The following is an 18450-nucleotide window of genomic DNA, read 5'->3' on the forward strand; positions in this document are numbered from 1 at the left end:
GACATGAAGCTTAACCATTTAGCCTCCTTCTCCTCCAATACATGTGAAAACATATGGTGTCATGCATGAGGACTACTTCAACATGAAGTACTCAACAAGGCAGCAACACTTGTCAACACCTTTTGAAGCATATGATGAAGTTACCTTTACAATGCTGTTACTTCACCATGAAGAACTTAAAAAATATTGGTGCATAGGATCGGCCATCATGTGCTTTCACACGACTTTTGTAAGCTATATATATGTACAAACATTTCAATGAATAATAGAATTGGTTTTTGAAAAAATACTTAAGTTTTCCTTTTGAAAACAAGAGAAACACAAAATCAGCTTTGCTGGAAAAATTTTCCAACAACTTATTCTAACCAAGCCGAGAACATCACTTCCAAAAATCAATTTCCAAAAATCAATTTCCAACAATTTGAAAACCTTGTTCTCTTTAGATTAACCTTGTCCTAATATTTCAAATAGGTATCAGAGCTTTTTCTTTCTTTTATCCTTTGCTAAGACCAAGTGAGAATTCAAAGAACACCAACCGTTTCAATGGCTTCTACACATTTTTTAGCACCTTCACCTCATATTTTTGAAGGCCAAAACTATGCGGTTTGGGCAATCAAAGTGAAAGCCTATCTTCAAGATTATGATCTTAGGGGTTGGTTGAAGTTGATTATAAAGCATAACCATTAAAGGCAGGAGCTACGACAAACCAAATTAAACTCCATAGTGAAAAAAATGCAGGACCTTACAAAACTCATTTCCTTGCACAACCTAGTCAATAAGTTCAACGTAATTGGACAAAGTGTCATCCTGTTCAGCTTCTCATGTGGGAATATTATGGTCCATTAGGTTGTTTTGAGGATCAATTTATTGATCGTGGATATTTTAGAATGGATTATCACTGGCGTACCCATTATGTTTATGTAAGATTTGCCATGAGGTTTTGCATGCCTTTGGAAAGTTGAGTAGGTCAAGCTTGGAGAGCAATCAAGCGTTCGTTAGAAGATGTGGACGTAGTACATCATCATTTGGTTGTGTTGTGTTTTTAGATTGGTGAATCATCTCATGTCAGCTTTGAATCCTAGTTAAAAGGCGATCAGCGTGAACATCGTAGACGTCGTGAGAGAGATATCTTGTAAGTAAGTAATTGGCACCAATGTTAATGTTTGGCTCTTCATCTTCCAGTTAGAAAGGCCTCAACACTTTAGTATGGATTAATCGATCTAGAAAAGTATACCTTGATCCTTGGGGTCTTCTTTTATACTGCTACGTTAGTTGACTTTGAATTTCCTTGTATATTACTATTTCCTCACACAAGTTCTAACCTGGCAACCACTCAAAGCAATTTACAGTTTACCATGACGGTTTGGCGGGCGATTTCATTTTCTTTAAGCAACCCATGTGTGTGACTTGCTTCCATTATCAACAATGTTTTAAAGAGGTTTATCCTGGGCCAAGGGTGGATTCCCTACTTCATAATGGGCTAATATTGGAATGGACAAATTGTGATTGGGCCTGGATAGTTATTGTGACTTGGGTTGATGATTATAACATATTTATACATACATACATATATATATATATATATATATACAGATGAAAATGAAACTTTGAACAAAGCAGATTAAATGTCTTTTAGGCACAACTCTGTTAACAAACCCATGTCCTATTTAGTAATTTTCTTCTTCTTTTTTTTTTTTTTTTTCTAATATATAGTGAGGCAATTATTGAGCAGCCTATCCATCTGTTTATTTATTTATTTATCTATCCTTTCTTCCTTACCTTTGATCTATACTATACTAAAAAATGTCTTTAATCAAAATAAGAAATTTTACTTTTTCAAGATAAAAAGGTAATATTTGGGGAACACAACTTAGTAGCAAATTACGTTGCTTTTTAAACAAAATATTTCCTTTTTTTTTTTTTTTTTTGCCAATTTTTAAGCAAAACAATTGAATTCTAGTCCCTACTCTAAGATGATAATGATGATAAAGAAGTAGAAAATGAGAAATGAGATTATACATAATAATACTCCTTCCTTTCCTTTTCTTTCTTTTTTTTTTTTATGATGAATTGGGGAAGAGGGATTTCTTTTAAGGGAGATTTCTTTTAAGTTCAAATTCTGAAATTATCATTAATGATGATAACTAGACTACTCCAAAAGACCTTCTTCGTTTCCTTTAGGCTGATACTTGTGGTACCGATGTTCAATAAAGAATATACCTCTCTTTATCTTAAAAAAAAAAAATGTTTATTAAGCTATTAGGGAGAAAAAGAGGGCCATAAATGAGGCCCATGACAAACTGGCCCTACAAAAGCATGCTTCGGCTTGTCATCCTCAGCCCATTTTATCATTCTAGAAAGAAATAATGTAAGGAGACGCATTCGGTGTTCTTTATATACTACCACGAGAAAAAAAATATATATATATATATATAAATAAATTTTATTTTAGATTATTTTTTATTTTTTATTTTTTTTATATCTTTTGAGTCCAGGGGATAAGAGTTTGAAATTTCAACTATAAAAGTTTTTTTTTTTTTTTTTAATTATCTCAGTCGTTTCTCCTCTAAATATTGGATGATTGACGTTGGACTTTGACAGTCAGCTCATTTATTGGGCTTGTCAACCAAGAAATTTTGACAAATTTATATTTTTTAATTAATTTACTGATAATATTAAAAATATCAAAATATTTTAAAATATTTTATTGATTAATATATTATTATAATTAGATTATTATAATTTAATATGAAAAATTGATCTGTTGAAAAAAGAAATTTAATTGAATATAAACTTACCAGTAAGGAATGAAATACCTATATTTGAAGTCAATCAAAGGGGAAAATAACATTTAAACAAAAAATTAATTATAATTTTATATAATCCTATCGCTTACTAATCTGTTCTGTAATTCTTTTCTTTTTTTTTTTTTTAATCCATCAAATAAAGCCAAACCTTTAGTGCTATGTTGCATGATTACTTTTATATAGGCTATATTCCTAGCGCATGGGAAATTGATAATTCCAAAGACCAAAACAAAAATAGTTGTGTCTACGAAGTCGTGTAAACTGGGTACTAGGTAGTTTCCCACTAAAAAAATATATATATTAAAAAATTAAAAAAAAAATTAAACAAAAGTTATATTGTTATCATACAAAAAGTCCTTGCATGACAAACACACACACACACACATTTGTCCATATGTTCTCAACTCAAAATACTTGAGTTTAATAATTTCATTTTTATCTTTTACACCAATTCTGCATATTAATATAGAATCATTTATTTTATCGTATTCATATGATAATTTTATAATAATAACATGCATCAGCTTTTTAAATATATAATATAATTAAACAAATTTAAAAAATTTCAACAATGTTTATAATAGTATTTAGTAAAATATTATCTGATCAATTTTATAAGAAGCGGTTGATTAATATAATATATATATATATATATATATCAAAAGCTTATAATTGTTTCCATAAAAACTATAATAATCTTACTGAATACGGTCAACATGTCACAGCTTCTTCACGATTTCTTAAATTAAATTCAATTAGAATACGCGATGTTAAGAAAATAAAAATTCATAAATTTTGCTAAGTGGTCAATATGTTTTCTACGCAAAATTCTTAGTTCAATGATTTCACTTTCACCTTTTCCACTTAGTTATGTATAAAAACATACATATTTTTTTTAATTTATAATATTAATGACAATTTTTTAAAAATCTATCATAAAATTTATAGGCATTCAATCACATTTATGGGCATCATATATATATATATATATATATATATATATATATATGATGTGTATGTGTGTGTGAGTGGGTGAAAAGTTTATAATTATTCCTATAAAAATCTATATAATCATTTTTGTGTATGCATAATATAACCTCTTACAGTGTTGGTGCAACACCATGTACCGCTGTTTTTCAAAATCTTAAAACTTGCCACCGCTAATGACAAATTGGCTATGGGCCTATGGCCAGGCAACCATTTTTAAAAATTTTTTAATTAGCCTTTTATAATACAATCTTAAATTATTTTTTGAATAATTCTCAATTATATGAAATGATTAACTAAGTAATTATGTTAATTTTTAAAAAAGTCATTAGGCTTTATCGGTTTTTTCCCTCTTTACTTTGTCCAATAAATTTTAATGAAACTATAATAACTAATATTCATTTATATATAATTTCTGTTAAATACTCTCAATTACATTAAATTAATATAACTTAGTATGTTAAAAATAATCATGTTTTATTATTCACTTCATACAATAAAGAGAAAAATAAATAAACTAAATGTTCTTAAACTATCAAATAGTTACAAATATTAATTATAATATAATCCAAACAAATTAAATTTATAAAAAATATTAAAAATATAATTAGTTAATATAAATTTATAGCATAATATATATTTTTGATCATATTATTTGAATTGTGATATGTTATGTATTTTATGAACATGTTATGAAAATTATGGTCATGTATTATGTTAGTGTTAATTTTTTTTTAGTAAGTATTATGGTAATGTTATTTAGTTTGTGGTATGTTATTTATGTTATGGATATGTTACAAAAATTATGATCATATTATAAAAATTATGGTCATTTTACTTAATTTGTGATATATTATGTAATTCGTGATCATGTTACAAAAATTATGATCTTATTGCAAAAATTGTGATTATTTTACTAAATTTATAATATATTACCTATGGTAGTGATGATATTGCAAAAATTATAATCATGTTACACAGTTTGTGATTTGTTACTCATTTTGTGGTGGTAATATAAAAATTATAGGGCTATTATGAAAATTATAGTCATATTACTAAGTTTATAGTATTTACCCATTTTGTAATCATGTTACAAAAATTATGATAATGTTATTTAGTATGTAGTCCGTTATGCAATTGGTGGTCATATTACGCGAATTATGATCTTTTACAAAAATTATGATTATATTAAGTTTATGGCTATCTATTTTGACCATGTTATGAAAATTATAATCACATTACTTAGTTTATGGTTATGTTACGAATATTATAGTTCTGTTATCAAATTTGTGATATGTTACTTATGTTGTTATTATGTTACAAAAATTATGGTAGTATTATGTTATATTACAAAAATTATGATCATGTTATTTAATTTGTGGCCTTTTACCTAGTTGATAGTAATGTTACAAAAATTATGATCATATTAAGGAAATTATTGCCATGTTATTAAGTTTGTGGGATTTTAGTCATTTTGTGATCATGTCACAAAAATTATGATCATGTTGTGAAAATTATGATCATATTACTTAGTATGTGGTTTGTTACGTAATTTGTGATCATGTTATGAAAATTATAATCTTGTTACAAAAATTATGGTCATGTTACTAAATTTGTAATATGTTATCCATTTTATGATTATGTTACTAAGATCATTGTTTTATTATGAAAATTGTGATAATGTTACATACTTTGTGTTCATGTTATAAAGATTATGGTCATATTACAAAATTTGTAGTCATGTTACAAATTCATGATTTGTTAATAATTTTATGATAATGTTACTAAAATTATGATTATATTACAAAAATTATAGTCTTGTTATTTGATTAATGGTAGGTTACCTATTAATAATACCATTTTTTTTTTAACTCATAAAGTGACCTTTTTATCATATGTCATTCATTATATACTATCTTAATTGCTACGATTTCAATTAGAGATTTAATATTTGATGTCAAGATATTTAAAAGACTAAATAAAAATTTTGCATATATGTGCCAATTTGGGCTGATTGTATTTTTGGATATTTAAATTTAAAATATTGCAATTTAAACCCTTAGATCTCACTTTTTGTTACATATTAATCAAATGTTATTTTATGGCACATAATAGTTAGTGTAAAACCTAAACTAAATAATATTAAAGTGCAAATATTTGTAATTATAGGAGTAAAATGATTAATAAATGAAAATTAAATGATCAAAATTGCAATAAATGAATAAAATTGTATTTTCATATTGGTAAAGTGCAAGGACGTAGCCAAGTAGGGGACCTCATGTATAAATAGGATCAAATAAAGGTTCAAATTATAATTTATTATATATATATATATATAAAAGAGTATATTATATAGTATCATTATTAATAATTTAAATATCTACTAACATAAAAATTTTGTGTAATTCTTTTAAAATATCATTTAGATTGGATCTATTTTGATATTTTTTTGGAAAATAAGATGAGTTATATTTTTCATAAGTTATTCAAATACAAGTTACTTAATCTATTTTTTTAGCCAAATGAAACAACACACAGACAAAAAATCAAATATTAAACAAAAAAAGTAAAATCACATTAATGAGTACACTAAAGGGGATGTATTCAATTTAGAATTTGAAAGATTTTAAAAGTCTTTTAAAGTTTTAAGGTATTCGATTTAGATTTTAAAAGAGTTCATACAAATCTAATGATATTCAATTCAGATTTTGATGGATTTTATAAAAGTCCATTAAAATATAGATGTATTCAATTAGGACTTTATAGAATTCTTTTAAAATCTGGTGGTATTCAAAAAGTCATTAATTTTAAAAGACTTTAAAATATAATGGATTTGAAAGGATTTTAACAGGGAAATTGTGAAGAAAATTGTTAATATGAAATCCACCTTTAAATCCAAAGATTTCATTAGATTCTTACAAAATCTTTATGGAGTCTTAAGAATTCTATAACAATCCATCAAATCCTTTAAAGTTTATAATTCATTTTAAATCTATCAAACTCTAAATTGAATACATCTCTCTAAGACAAATAAATAAATAAATTATTGATTAATATTAACTAGAAAATCAAGTAATCCAAATAGAATATCAAAAGTTCCTGATAAATATTAACTAAATTAAATGAATAATAATTTTTAATGGAAATATTAAGTAATTAATAAATATGAAAATATGAAATATTTTCACTAATCACTTCTTTTTGAAAGTTTCCACCGATCACTTAATATATATAATTACACTAATATCTAATACTTAAATTGATTTAGTCTATAATTCAAGTAATGTCTTATTTTAAAACAATAGAGTTTATAATTTATAATAATAAATCCTTTAAAAGAAAACATAGTGTGTATATATAAGTTGATTTTTTATATTTAAAATTAGGGTGATTTTTTTCTTAATTATCCCATAAAATTATACCTATTTAGAAAAAAAAATAAAAAATAAAAGCTTGTTGGGGGCATGGCTCTTCTAGGCCATAATATGGCTACACTATTGGTGAAGTGGACAGAACCATTAATCAAAAAAATCTTACGTCATAAAAATAAAACGACCAAAAAAAAAAAAAGCTTGATCCAAAACTTTCAATCTTCTCACGGTTAGATAGCAATTGGGCTTACATCTGATGAATATAAAATCCTTAGCATTAGTGTAGGTGACTTTTCCTTCCACGTGTCTCAAATTCAATTGAAAAAGTTCATGACATTAAGTCAACAAGCAACAAAGCAATTTTGAAAAAAAAAACATTTTCTTTTTCCTTATTTAAGAAAAGTGTGAAGGCAAAGAACAAATTAGAAAGTGATTTTTTTTTAAAAAAAAAAAAAAAGGGGAAAAATTAATTAGCAAAAGGTGGAGGGAATTATTGGAATATAGAATAAGAGAGTAGATAGTGGAAGGGTGAGTCAGGTAGGGCAATAGCGAGGCTGTAGGCATGGTATATCCTGTCTGTCTGTCACCCACAACAAAGAGAAAGAAAACGCGTTAAAAGTGACAGCTTGGAATCTCAATTTCTTTTACTCGCTCACTCGCTCACTCACAATTCTTCGTTCCAATTCCTTTAGCTTTCAAACCCCCATTCTCTTCCTTTTCAACTCCTTTCCTACTCGCCGCCTTGCCGACCATTAATCTTTCTCCAATCCAACCGTTCCATACGTTTTTCAAATATAACTTTTTCTTTTTAACAATTATACGTTTTTCAAATATAACTTTTGTTTAACAATTAATTAAGATTTTGGAAAAAAAAAAAAACCTTATTAAGCAAATTACCATATTTATGTGATCTTTTTTTTTTTTATAAATATATTTACATTATCTATTATAATTAATTTGTGACATTATTATATAGATCATTTGGATGCATTTAACAGTGATTTTTAAAATGAGGAATTAAAATATAAAAACTGTTATACTAAAATGACATGATAAAATAATGTATTTTTATTTTATTAATTAAAATTTTAAATTTGAATAAATGAAAAATAAATATAATCAAATAAAAATTTACCTATAATAATAATAATATTTACCATTTGACAAATATTTTAGTAAATTAATTAATACCTTATATACAGGGAGTCATTGATTTGAAACATATTTTTTAAAATTAAAAATTATCCCCAAAAAATTAGCCGACACCTTTACACTTTATTATGTTGTAAATATTATAGTTTATTAACAAAAATGTCAATCTAGAAGAAATTAATCCAATACTTTTTTCTTATTTCTGGATAAAAATCATAATTTCATAAAAAAAAAATTAAAATCCATAATCTTTAATACATTAGTAAGCTAAGTAGATAACCGAAAGAATAGTAACCTAAGTGGACTGAAATTATTTACCAAAAAAATAAAATAAAACAAGAAGACCTGAATCGAATTTCAATGAACTGTTTGGAAGAAATGAATTTTCAAATATATATAAATATAGATATATAGACTTCGAAATGAAATCTGTCAGATATATAAGTGAGTGTGGAAGGAGCGTGGAGTTAGCACGCGCGTGAGATAGAAAGGGAATTGAAACCCCTAGCACACGTGAAAGTTGTAACCAGCTGAGGCGGTTATATAATTGTGAGGAAGCCAAAAGTTGTGCATGTGAATTTAGTCTTGAATTTAATCTGAATTTGGGTTTTCATTTCAGGTCTCATTAAGCAGGACCAAGCAAAAGGCAACTTCTTCAAAATCCTTCAACGTCATCATTTCATGGTCATACATAGTAGATAGAGAGAAGGAATGGACCCCACAATTTATTTTTGGTTGAAGTTTTGACTTTGACCAGAGATTAAAAAGAAGAAAGAGCTGAGAAGAGAAGTTGCACTTTCCTCTCTGCTTCTTCTTCTTCGTTGAGGAGGAGGGTCCAATATAAAACGACCCACTAGCCCTCCCTTCTTCTTCCAGCTCAAAACTCATTCCATCGAGGCCTTCTCGATTTCTGGCTTGCCAATCAAAGCCACCTTCTCAACTTTCTCTTTGTTTTCTCTCACGCAGAAAATTACTCTTAAGGTAAGGAGAATAATAGTTCAGCGTCTCATGGTTTTTTTTTTTTTTTATTATTATTATTTTTTTACGTTGCGTAGAAGCTTAAAGTTTTTGCAGGTTTTAAAAATGTTTCGAAATGGAATTTTTTTTTTTTCGATTCTGTTTTCTTTCATTTTGTTTTGGGTTGGTGAAGATTTTTTATGGGTATTGAGTATTTTGGGATTAAGTTTGGGTTTTTCTTCTGGGATTTGCTTAATTTGACCTTTTCTTGGCTTCATTACATTTCTTTAAGAAACTAGAATTTAATAAAGACCCATTTTGCAGCCTAAGAGGATGTCAAATGCTTTCTAAAACTTTTTTCTTCTTCTTCTTTCTTTTCCTTTTTGGAGTTCAGCTTCTGTTTGCTTGGTTAGGAGGAAAATTAAGGAAAAGAAGAGTTGAAAACCCCTCTCATAGGAAATTCCTGAATTAATCCATGTAGTTTCTCTAGACAGAGTTTTGGTTTTTTTTTTTTTTTTTTTTTTTTTTGGTTTGGCCCTTTGTGTTGAATATTTATGGTTTTTGTTGATTTTTACGAGGTTTTATTGATTGGCTAATTGATTTTCTTGTTGTTAAAATCATGCAGGGTCTTTGGGTATGTGCCGTGGCTCAAAGAGCAAACTTAGCCCCTCAAATCTAGGCATGGAAAACGAATTTCAGAAGCAGAAATGCTCTGTATTGCTTGAATTGTCTGCCTCAGATAATATCGAAGCCTTCAGGTATGAAGTGGAAGAGAAGGGTCTCAATGTTGACGAGCCAAGCTTTTGGTACGGCAGGAGATTTGGGTCCAAAAAGATGGGTTTCGAAGAAAGGACACCCCTAATGATCGCCGCCATGTTTGGAAACACTAAGGTTTTGAAATACATAATTGGGTCTGACAAGGTCGATGTCAACAGGTCTTGTGGTTCAGACAGAGTCACTGCCCTTCACTGTGCCACTTCAGGCGGTTCAAGTTCTTCCTTGGAGATTGTCAAGCTCTTGCTTGATGCATCCGCGGATCCAAATTGCGTTAGTGCTAATGGAAACAAGCCTGTTGATCTGATTGTCCCTGGTTTCAAGTCCACTTCTTATTCGAGGAAAGCAATGGAGATGTTGCTTACAGGTAACAGTTCGTATGTAGAAGATGAGCAAGTCTTTACCCAGGAAGGAGACCAACTAAAAGTTGGGAGTCCTCAATTGTCCAAAGAAGGAACTGAGAAGAAAGAATATCCTATTGATATATCACTTCCTGATATAAACAATGGGATATATGGAAGTGATGAGTTTAGAATGTTTAGCTTCAAGATAAAACCATGCTCCAGAGCATATTCCCATGACTGGACTGAATGCCCATTTGTTCATCCGGGTGAGAATGCTAGGAGGAGAGACCCAAAGAAGTACCCCTATAGCTGTGTCCCTTGCCCTGAATTCCGCAAAGGGACATGCCCAAAAGCCGATGCTTGTGAATATGCACATGGAGTTTTCGAGTCCTGGCTTCATCCCGCTCAATATAGAACCCGGCTTTGCAAAGATGAGACTGGTTGCGCAAGGAAAGTCTGCTTCTTTGCTCACAGACCGGAAGAATTGCGCCCTGTGTATGCTTCTACAGGTTCAGCCATGCCTTCTCCCAGGTCTACTGCAGTCAGTGCGGCGGAAATGAGTACGATGAGCCCGATAACTCTTGGTCCATCGTCGTTTTCATTGCCTGCCACTTCAACACCACCCATGTCTCCATTAGCTGCTGCCTCTTCGTCTCCTAAGAATGGAAGCTTGTGGCAGAACAAGGTTACTCTCACACCACCGGCCCTGCAGCTTCCTGGAAGCCGACTAAAGAGTGCCTTGAGTGCTAGAGATTTCGATTTGGGAATGGAATTGCTTGGCCTGGATAACCAGCAGAAGCAGCAGCAGCAGCAGCAGCAGCAACTGTTGGATGAGATATCTCGTCTTTCCTCTCCATCCTGCTGGAATAAGGATGTCAGCAGGATTGGAGAACTAAAACCTACTAACCTTGATGATGTTTTTGGATCCCTCGATCCATCTATGTTACCTCAAATGCAGGGAATGTCACTGAAACCTTCAACTCCAACCCAGTTACAATCTCCAAACGGGCTTCAGATTCGCCAAAACTTGAACCAACTTCGATCGAGCTACCCAACAAACCTGTCATCGTCGCCGGTGAGGAAGCCTTCATCATATGGGCTTGATTCATCAGCTAGTGCTGTCGCCGCAGCGCTAATGAATTCCAGGTCTGCTGCCTTTGCAAAGAGGAGCCAGAGTTTTATCGACCGCGGAGCGGTTGCCCATCTTCAGGGGCTAACTGCTGCTGCTAATTCTGCAACAATGATGTCCTCTAATCTTTCAGATTGGAGCTCACCTGATGGTAAATTGGATTGGGGCATCCAGGGAGATGAGCTGAACAAGCTGAAGAAGTCTGCCTCTTTTGGGTTCAGAAACAACAATACCGGAATGAGAACAACCACGATGACATCGGCTGCTGATGAGCCTGATGTTTCTTGGGTCAATTCCCTTGTTAAGGATGTTCCTTCAGACAGATCTGAGCTGTTTGATTCAGAGAAACAGCAGCGTTATCACCTTAGCAAGGGGGTTCATGATATTCTTCCACCATGGGTGGAGCAGATGTACATAGAGCAGGAGCAGATGGTGGCATAAGCGGTTTTTGTGCCTGATTGCTTCAAAAGCTTCTCCTGACAAAATTATGTTTTTAGATATTCTTTATTAGTATTCAATATTCCAGAAACGTAGTTTAGGTATTGGGAAAAGGAGAAATAGTAACAGGAAATCATAGTTCAATTAACGCCCAGAAATTTGGGCATGACAAGGAATTTCTGCTAAAAGATGTTGTAATTTTTTATTATATTATATTTGTTTATTTATTCTTCTCCCCTTCTTGGGGGTTGTAATTTGAAGTTATCTCTGTCAAGGATGTTTGCTTTATTTCCTTTCAAAGAAATTTGATCGAACTTGTGTAATTGTGTAATCTCTAAATTGGAAATTGAATAAAGAAAGTTATTCCTACCAATTTGTATTACAATGATGATTTCTAAGTACATCTTTATTTCCATCTATCATTATTTTCCAGAATCTGCTTCTGTCGGCTTCCAATTCTGATTTGTTTGTATTTTCAGATACATAAAACACATATTTCAATTGCAACAGAAGAGGCTGCTCTCGTTCTGCAACTGTCATGCTCAGTGATTTGGTCAAATTTGTGTGCATGGGAGTCTGTTTCTACTTTCATTGCCAATCAATGGGTAAAAATTTTGTCCACTATAGCTTCTCCTATATGATCAGTTTTTTAAGTCTTTTTACTTTCATTATTTTGAGGATTGATTCTCAGCTAAACCATGGAAAATCAGTCGTTCAGGCATTGATCATATGTTCGTGCTGGTCAAAAGAAATTCTGACTTTTCTAGTGTTGAACATTAGAAATCAACTTGAAAATCTATAATATGTAAGTTTTTAGATGACAAATAGTATCAAGTGCAACTAGTTTGATAATCCATTACATTAAATATACAAATTAGCTGACAAATGCTATCAAACTTCTAACATGTAGGCTCCATTTTGGAAAATGGAATTGCTCACATCACAAATACCCAAAAGTTATATATTCTGATGGTAGTTCCAAGTCTGGTTTAGAACCTACTAAAAAGTTGCAGCAACCCCTTTAGTGGGCAAGTTTGCCGGACTGTATGTTCCTTGATAAAAATCTTTTTCATATCGGCCAGATTAACAATAGGAAAAAGCAATTTCTATTTAGTGGAATTTAGGTATAACTCTACTATGTGGAGAGTAGGCCATGATTATAGAAACCAAAAATCCTCATCCATTCCTTTAAGAGCCAAGACAAGAGGATGTATTACATATAACCATTATTTCACAATATACATTTAAATAAAATATACGAATTTTACAATATAATTATTAAATGATCGATGATGAGTGGTTTGATTAACCGCCATATAAAAAGGTTTTTCCCAGCAAACAGAGTTGGATGGGATGGTGGTTGTGGTTGGGAATTGGAGGGCTAGAGGGGTTGTCATCAGTTCATCAAATTGGCGTGTGGAGCCCATGTTTTTTACCCCTGTCCACTGTCATCTTTCTTTGTCTCTACGGAGAGGTCCAACAGAAGAATCCTAGCAAGCATGAGTTGGGTTTTTAATATTTTTTTGGGTTGAGCCGCCCACGGGAATTATTCAATGCCAAATGATTAAAATAATATTATTTATTGGTCTATGAAAGAAGCCACTTTCAACCTTATTGAGTTCTCTTTTATTATATATTATCTATTTCGTTCCCATTTCTTTTATTTTCTTTCAAAAAGGCAAAGATTTTGAAGAGTCAAAGCAGGCCAATGAGTCAATTATAAACAGCACTAATTATTACATTTTTGTATAACCTTCTGGAATGGTTTGAAAGTCCAATATTTCTATATCTTAGAATGGATGGGTGAATTTTTTTTCTTTTTTTCTTTTTTTTTCTTTTTTTGTGAATAAAAAGGTACAATTTTTTTTTTAAAGGGAATAAAAATAGGTTCAATTTGTTAAACTGAATTGTTTTAGATTGTTGATTTCAAATAATTACACTATTAGCATTTGCTAAAAAATAATAAATTATATGTTAAAAGTATATCAAATAGATAATTTTATCATTTTTTTTTTCTTTTTCCGGTGAAAAGGTGATTTGATTAGTTATTTATTAGTTGGATGCTATATATATATATTGAAAAAATAGTTGGATACTATATTAGTAGGAGGGCTTTCCAACTAAAAAGTTTATATTTAAGATAACTACATTTTATTCCCTTAAATCATATTTTCTTTTGCATTATTCTTCCAAACTACAAAGCCTCTTAAATCACACAATTTTTCCGAATGAATTTGACAAAATTAGTTATGCATATTGTCTAAAAATAAAATAAAATAGAATAAAACAGTTTCTAAATAAATTTAAATGAATTACAAATGCTTAATTTCATTAAATCCATATGTTAAAACGCATATTGAACTTAACTGATATGAAAACAATAGTTTATAAGACACGGTGAAGGGGTTAGTAGCATCAGAGGCTTGAAAAAGTTCTCTCTCTCTCTCTATATATATATATATATATATATTGTTTTTTTTAATGACAAAAATTATATAATTAAGAAGGTAAAATGTATTTATGCCTTCATGTTTCAATAATCCCAGAAGTTGAAGTCTTCGTTGGACGAATTAAATCCTTTTGGGCCTAAATGGGCTATGGGCCTTAAGAGGAAAGAATGTCAAATGGCATTAGAATCTTTTTTTTTTTTTTTTTTTTTTTTTTTTTTTTTTCCCTTGTCATTGTCTTCCCATTTCGTTCCAACCATCAAAGTAAGAAAATCAAATGCTTTTCCTTCCTTCAATTGTATCGATTCAAATGCAATAGAACATAGATGCACTCGACACAAGTTAACATTTGGGCCAAGAAACTTATGGGCTAAAAAAATATAGTTATGAAGCCCACAGGTTAACCAATACTTCATTTTGACAATTTTCTTATTTTTCCAAAAAAAAAAAAAATACAAAATTAAAAAAGGTACATCAACAAAATTTTCACTTCATCCAGTATTTTTATTTTTATTTATTTATTTTTTTAAGTGAGATTCATTTCATCTAGTCTGTATTTAGAAGGAAGGGTCCGAAAGCATAGATATAAATATACAATAAAAATAAGTAATTTGATAAGAAAAGTGTTATTTGTCATATTAATGATAAAAAAAATTTTCAAGGATTTTTATATTTGCTTGGTTAGCTTTAATAAAAAAATTTGAACTTTAAAATAATATTAATATATATAAATATATAGCATTATTAAAGGGATCCACGATCTCATTTGAAATGTTTATGAATTGAATTAATTTTGTTTGAAAAGAATCAATAACTGTTACCAATTAGCAATTGCTATGTTTGATTATTATTACCGCTGATAACAAATTTGACCACAGTACATAACTTTTCTTTACAATTTTCTATAAATTTCTCGTTACATCCAAAATATATATATATATAAATATATATATATATATATATATATATATGCGTGTGTATTTTGTTTCATATGATATAAAAGAAAAATGAAATTCAGAATTTTATTAATAAATTACTATATTAAGGCTAAAGGTGGTGAGGAGAGGAGGTGCATGCATCGATCGGTATAGAAAGCGTTTATTTCCTCCATATGTGTATAAATATATATATATATATATATATATAAACAGAACTACAACCAGCCAATCCCCAACTAGCATTTTGCGCATAGTCGTGTAGCTTCAGCTACTTTCTAGTTTCTTCGTCCCTCATAATCAATCGGAAAATCAACGACACGAGCGAACCAAAATCAAGATTCACGAAATTTACACTACCGACTTCGCATTGTTGCATTAGGTGGAGCATTCTGCTGATAAATCTTTCATTGGGTTGTTCTTCTTTAGCATTGTCGGACAAGGAAAAACCATGTTCACAGGTCTATTTTTTTTTTTTTCTCTCTCTCTCTCTCTCTCTCTCTCTATTTCGTTGTTCGTCTCTGTGTATTTGTTTGGGTTGGTGCTGGGTCGATATGGTCTGCGTCATTTTTTTTTTTTTTTTGAGCAATGCAGTCTATGTGTTTGGTGAAATACCTCACAGATATGTCTCTGTGAATCTAAATCTGATAGTAACCCGTTTGTTAATATATACAACACGTTGATTAAAAAGGGGAAAGAAAAGAGAAGACCTTGCGAAATAGTTGTTGGCTTGGAAAAAGGTTAAGAGCCCATTTAACCTTTTTGCCTCTCAAGCATGGCATTGTTGAGTTTTCATTGCTTCCAATAAGCTATCAAATGTTATAAAGGGTTTTCAGCGGCTTCTTTTATAAATTGTTGTCTATAGGATCGATGCTCATTGGTTTGGACTTACGGTTTGACGTTTCAAAACATAGTTTGGTTATCTTGGAATTGTTGGTATTTAAAGAAAATTGCGTTTCTTATATAGACTTCAGAAGCAAGGGGCTTGGCTACAAAATGTTGAAGGAAAAAGGAAATTCTTATTAGCCTAAAATATTGGCTTAATTATCTGGAAATATGATTCTGCACTCTTCTTGGAGTTGAAGAGTATAAGACTTGAATTTCATTGTTTACAGGATTAATTTCCGGAACCCACATTCAACCCAAAGTTGTCATAAACTCGCAGAAAAGGGAAATGCCTGGTATGTTTGTCCTTTTCATTCCCTGTTATATATTCTCTCTTGCATCTCCTTATAACCTCTCATAATTTCCAATTACAGATCGACTAAAATTTTTAACCTCTAATGCCTAATCAATTATATGTCTGTGCTCACGAAACTATGTGAGATTAGTATATCATTATAATGATTGTATGACCGATTCCATGGATGCCTGTCTGAATACTATAATGTAATTGTATTGTAGGTCTAAAGTTGGAACATTTGCACATGTCAAATGTCCAGTTCTATTCAAAGAACAAAATAACTTGTGGAGTCACAAAGTCTGAGGAGTCCTCTGTTGATCAGGAGGAACATAAAAAGAATAGGCATAAGCCTTTGGTGAAGATGTGTGGTATTACATCAGCTAAAGATGCTGATATAGCAGCAGAAGCTGGTGCTGATTTCATTGGGATGATTCTTTGGCCCAACTCAAAGCGTTCTGTTTCACTTTCAGTCGCAAAAGAGATTTCAAAAGTTGCGAGGGAGTATGGGGCACAACCTGTTGGGGTATTTGTTGATGATGATGCAGACACAATATTAAGAGTTGCTGATGCAGCTAAGCTTGAACTTGTTCAGGTATACATTTTATTATCCTTGGGTAGCTTTCATTTATTGTATAGTGACAGGCTTCACCGCTCTGAGTTTCTGCAGCTTCATGGAGATAAATCTAGAGCAGCTTTACCAGAATTGGTTCAAAAACATCCAATCATATATGTCCTCAATGCAAATGAAGATGGAGAGCTTATAAACAAAATTTCTGATGATGAATGTTCTTTAGTTGATTGGATTCTTGTGGATAGTGCACATGGTGGCAGGTTCGGAATATTTTTTTATCCTTTGTTTTCATTAATATATGCTATATTTTGTTATTAGGTGGTGGTGTTGTTTTTTGATGATATAACACATGCTACATTTTATGTTTGTGCATGCGCAATTATCATTTTACTTGGATCAAATTAATTAATGATATAAGTATTCGTTATGGAAGTAAGTCGTTTAATGTGCCTGAAGGCAGATGTTTAGTTGAAGTGTACTTGTCAGTGAGAACATGTTCTAGTTTTAAGCAGGAGGGTTTTACTAGTATCAGCTGCTTTCATTTTCATATTACATGATCTTTTTTTGATTTGCCTTACCATGACATGTGCCTGCAGTGGTAAAGGTTTCAATCGAAGCCAGTTTAAGCTACCACCGATCAGCAGTAAACATGGTTGGCTTTTGGCGGGTGGAATGAATCCTGAGAATGTTGGTGAAGCTGTTTCAACTCTGAGACCTCAAGGAGTGGATGTTAGCAGTGGCATTTGTGCCTCAGATGGAATCCAAAAGGATCAAGCACGAATATATAAGTTTTTAAGAGAAGTAAGATTAGCATACTATTGATTGGTTGGGATGAAGAAATCTTAGCGAAATTTTTGAGATTGGTAAATCTCAGAAAGTTCCCAGATTGACATGAATTTCTTAGGAGGTTATTGAGTCATTGATTGTCAAGTAACAGCAGCAATTTGGACAATAGTTGCCTAGTATCCATGGAATAAAGAGAAATCTATAGCGTATTTCGTTTCAAACTTTTCTTGGAAAATTTTGTTAGATTCTTAATTTATCAAAATTTGACATGTTCTTGTAATACCATTTTCATTAAGGTTACCATGCTATCATATGGGTTTGGTTCCTTTTTGGGCCAATTTCTTTTTCCATTTATATTACTTTATGTACCTTTCTTATAGCTTACACAACTGTGGTTAAAAGCCAATGGAAAACAAATTTGTTAATTTTGTTTTTAAATCTTTTTTAAAATTTGTCTTTGATATTGTCATCTTAACGACTTGCTTTGCTGGAGCTTTGCTTCCAGGGATGTGGTACAGACAAGAGTTTCCACTCCATACTATCTGATATTGTCATGACCCCATGCTCTG

At 30.8% G+C, this 18450-nt stretch overlaps 2 protein-coding genes across 2 annotated transcripts; both read left to right on the top strand.

Annotated features, from left to right (window-relative positions):
* Positions 1-9125: 9125 nt before the first annotated feature.
* Positions 9126-12189, top strand: LOC107404189 (zinc finger CCCH domain-containing protein 29). Its single transcript, XM_016011136.4, has 2 exons — positions 9126-9298; positions 9900-12189. The coding sequence occupies exon 2, from the start codon at positions 9911-9913 to the stop codon at positions 11960-11962; it is 2052 nt and encodes a 683-aa protein (XP_015866622.2). The 5' UTR covers positions 9126-9298; positions 9900-9910; the 3' UTR covers positions 11963-12189.
* A 3277-nt stretch (positions 12190-15466) lies between these two features.
* LOC107404191 (N-(5'-phosphoribosyl)anthranilate isomerase 1, chloroplastic) lies at positions 15467-18235 on the top strand. Its single transcript, XM_016011138.4, has 5 exons — positions 15467-15802; positions 16457-16522; positions 16746-17116; positions 17192-17355; positions 17692-18235. Exons 1-5 carry the CDS (start codon positions 15793-15795, stop codon positions 17915-17917), a joined length of 837 nt encoding a protein of 278 aa, XP_015866624.1. The 5' UTR covers positions 15467-15792; the 3' UTR covers positions 17918-18235.
* The last annotated feature ends 215 nt before the right edge of the window (positions 18236-18450 follow it).

Source organism: Ziziphus jujuba, chromosome 8 (assembly GCF_031755915.1).
Source record: "Ziziphus jujuba cultivar Dongzao chromosome 8, ASM3175591v1".
Classification (NCBI taxonomy): domain Eukaryota; kingdom Viridiplantae; phylum Streptophyta; class Magnoliopsida; order Rosales; family Rhamnaceae; genus Ziziphus; species Ziziphus jujuba.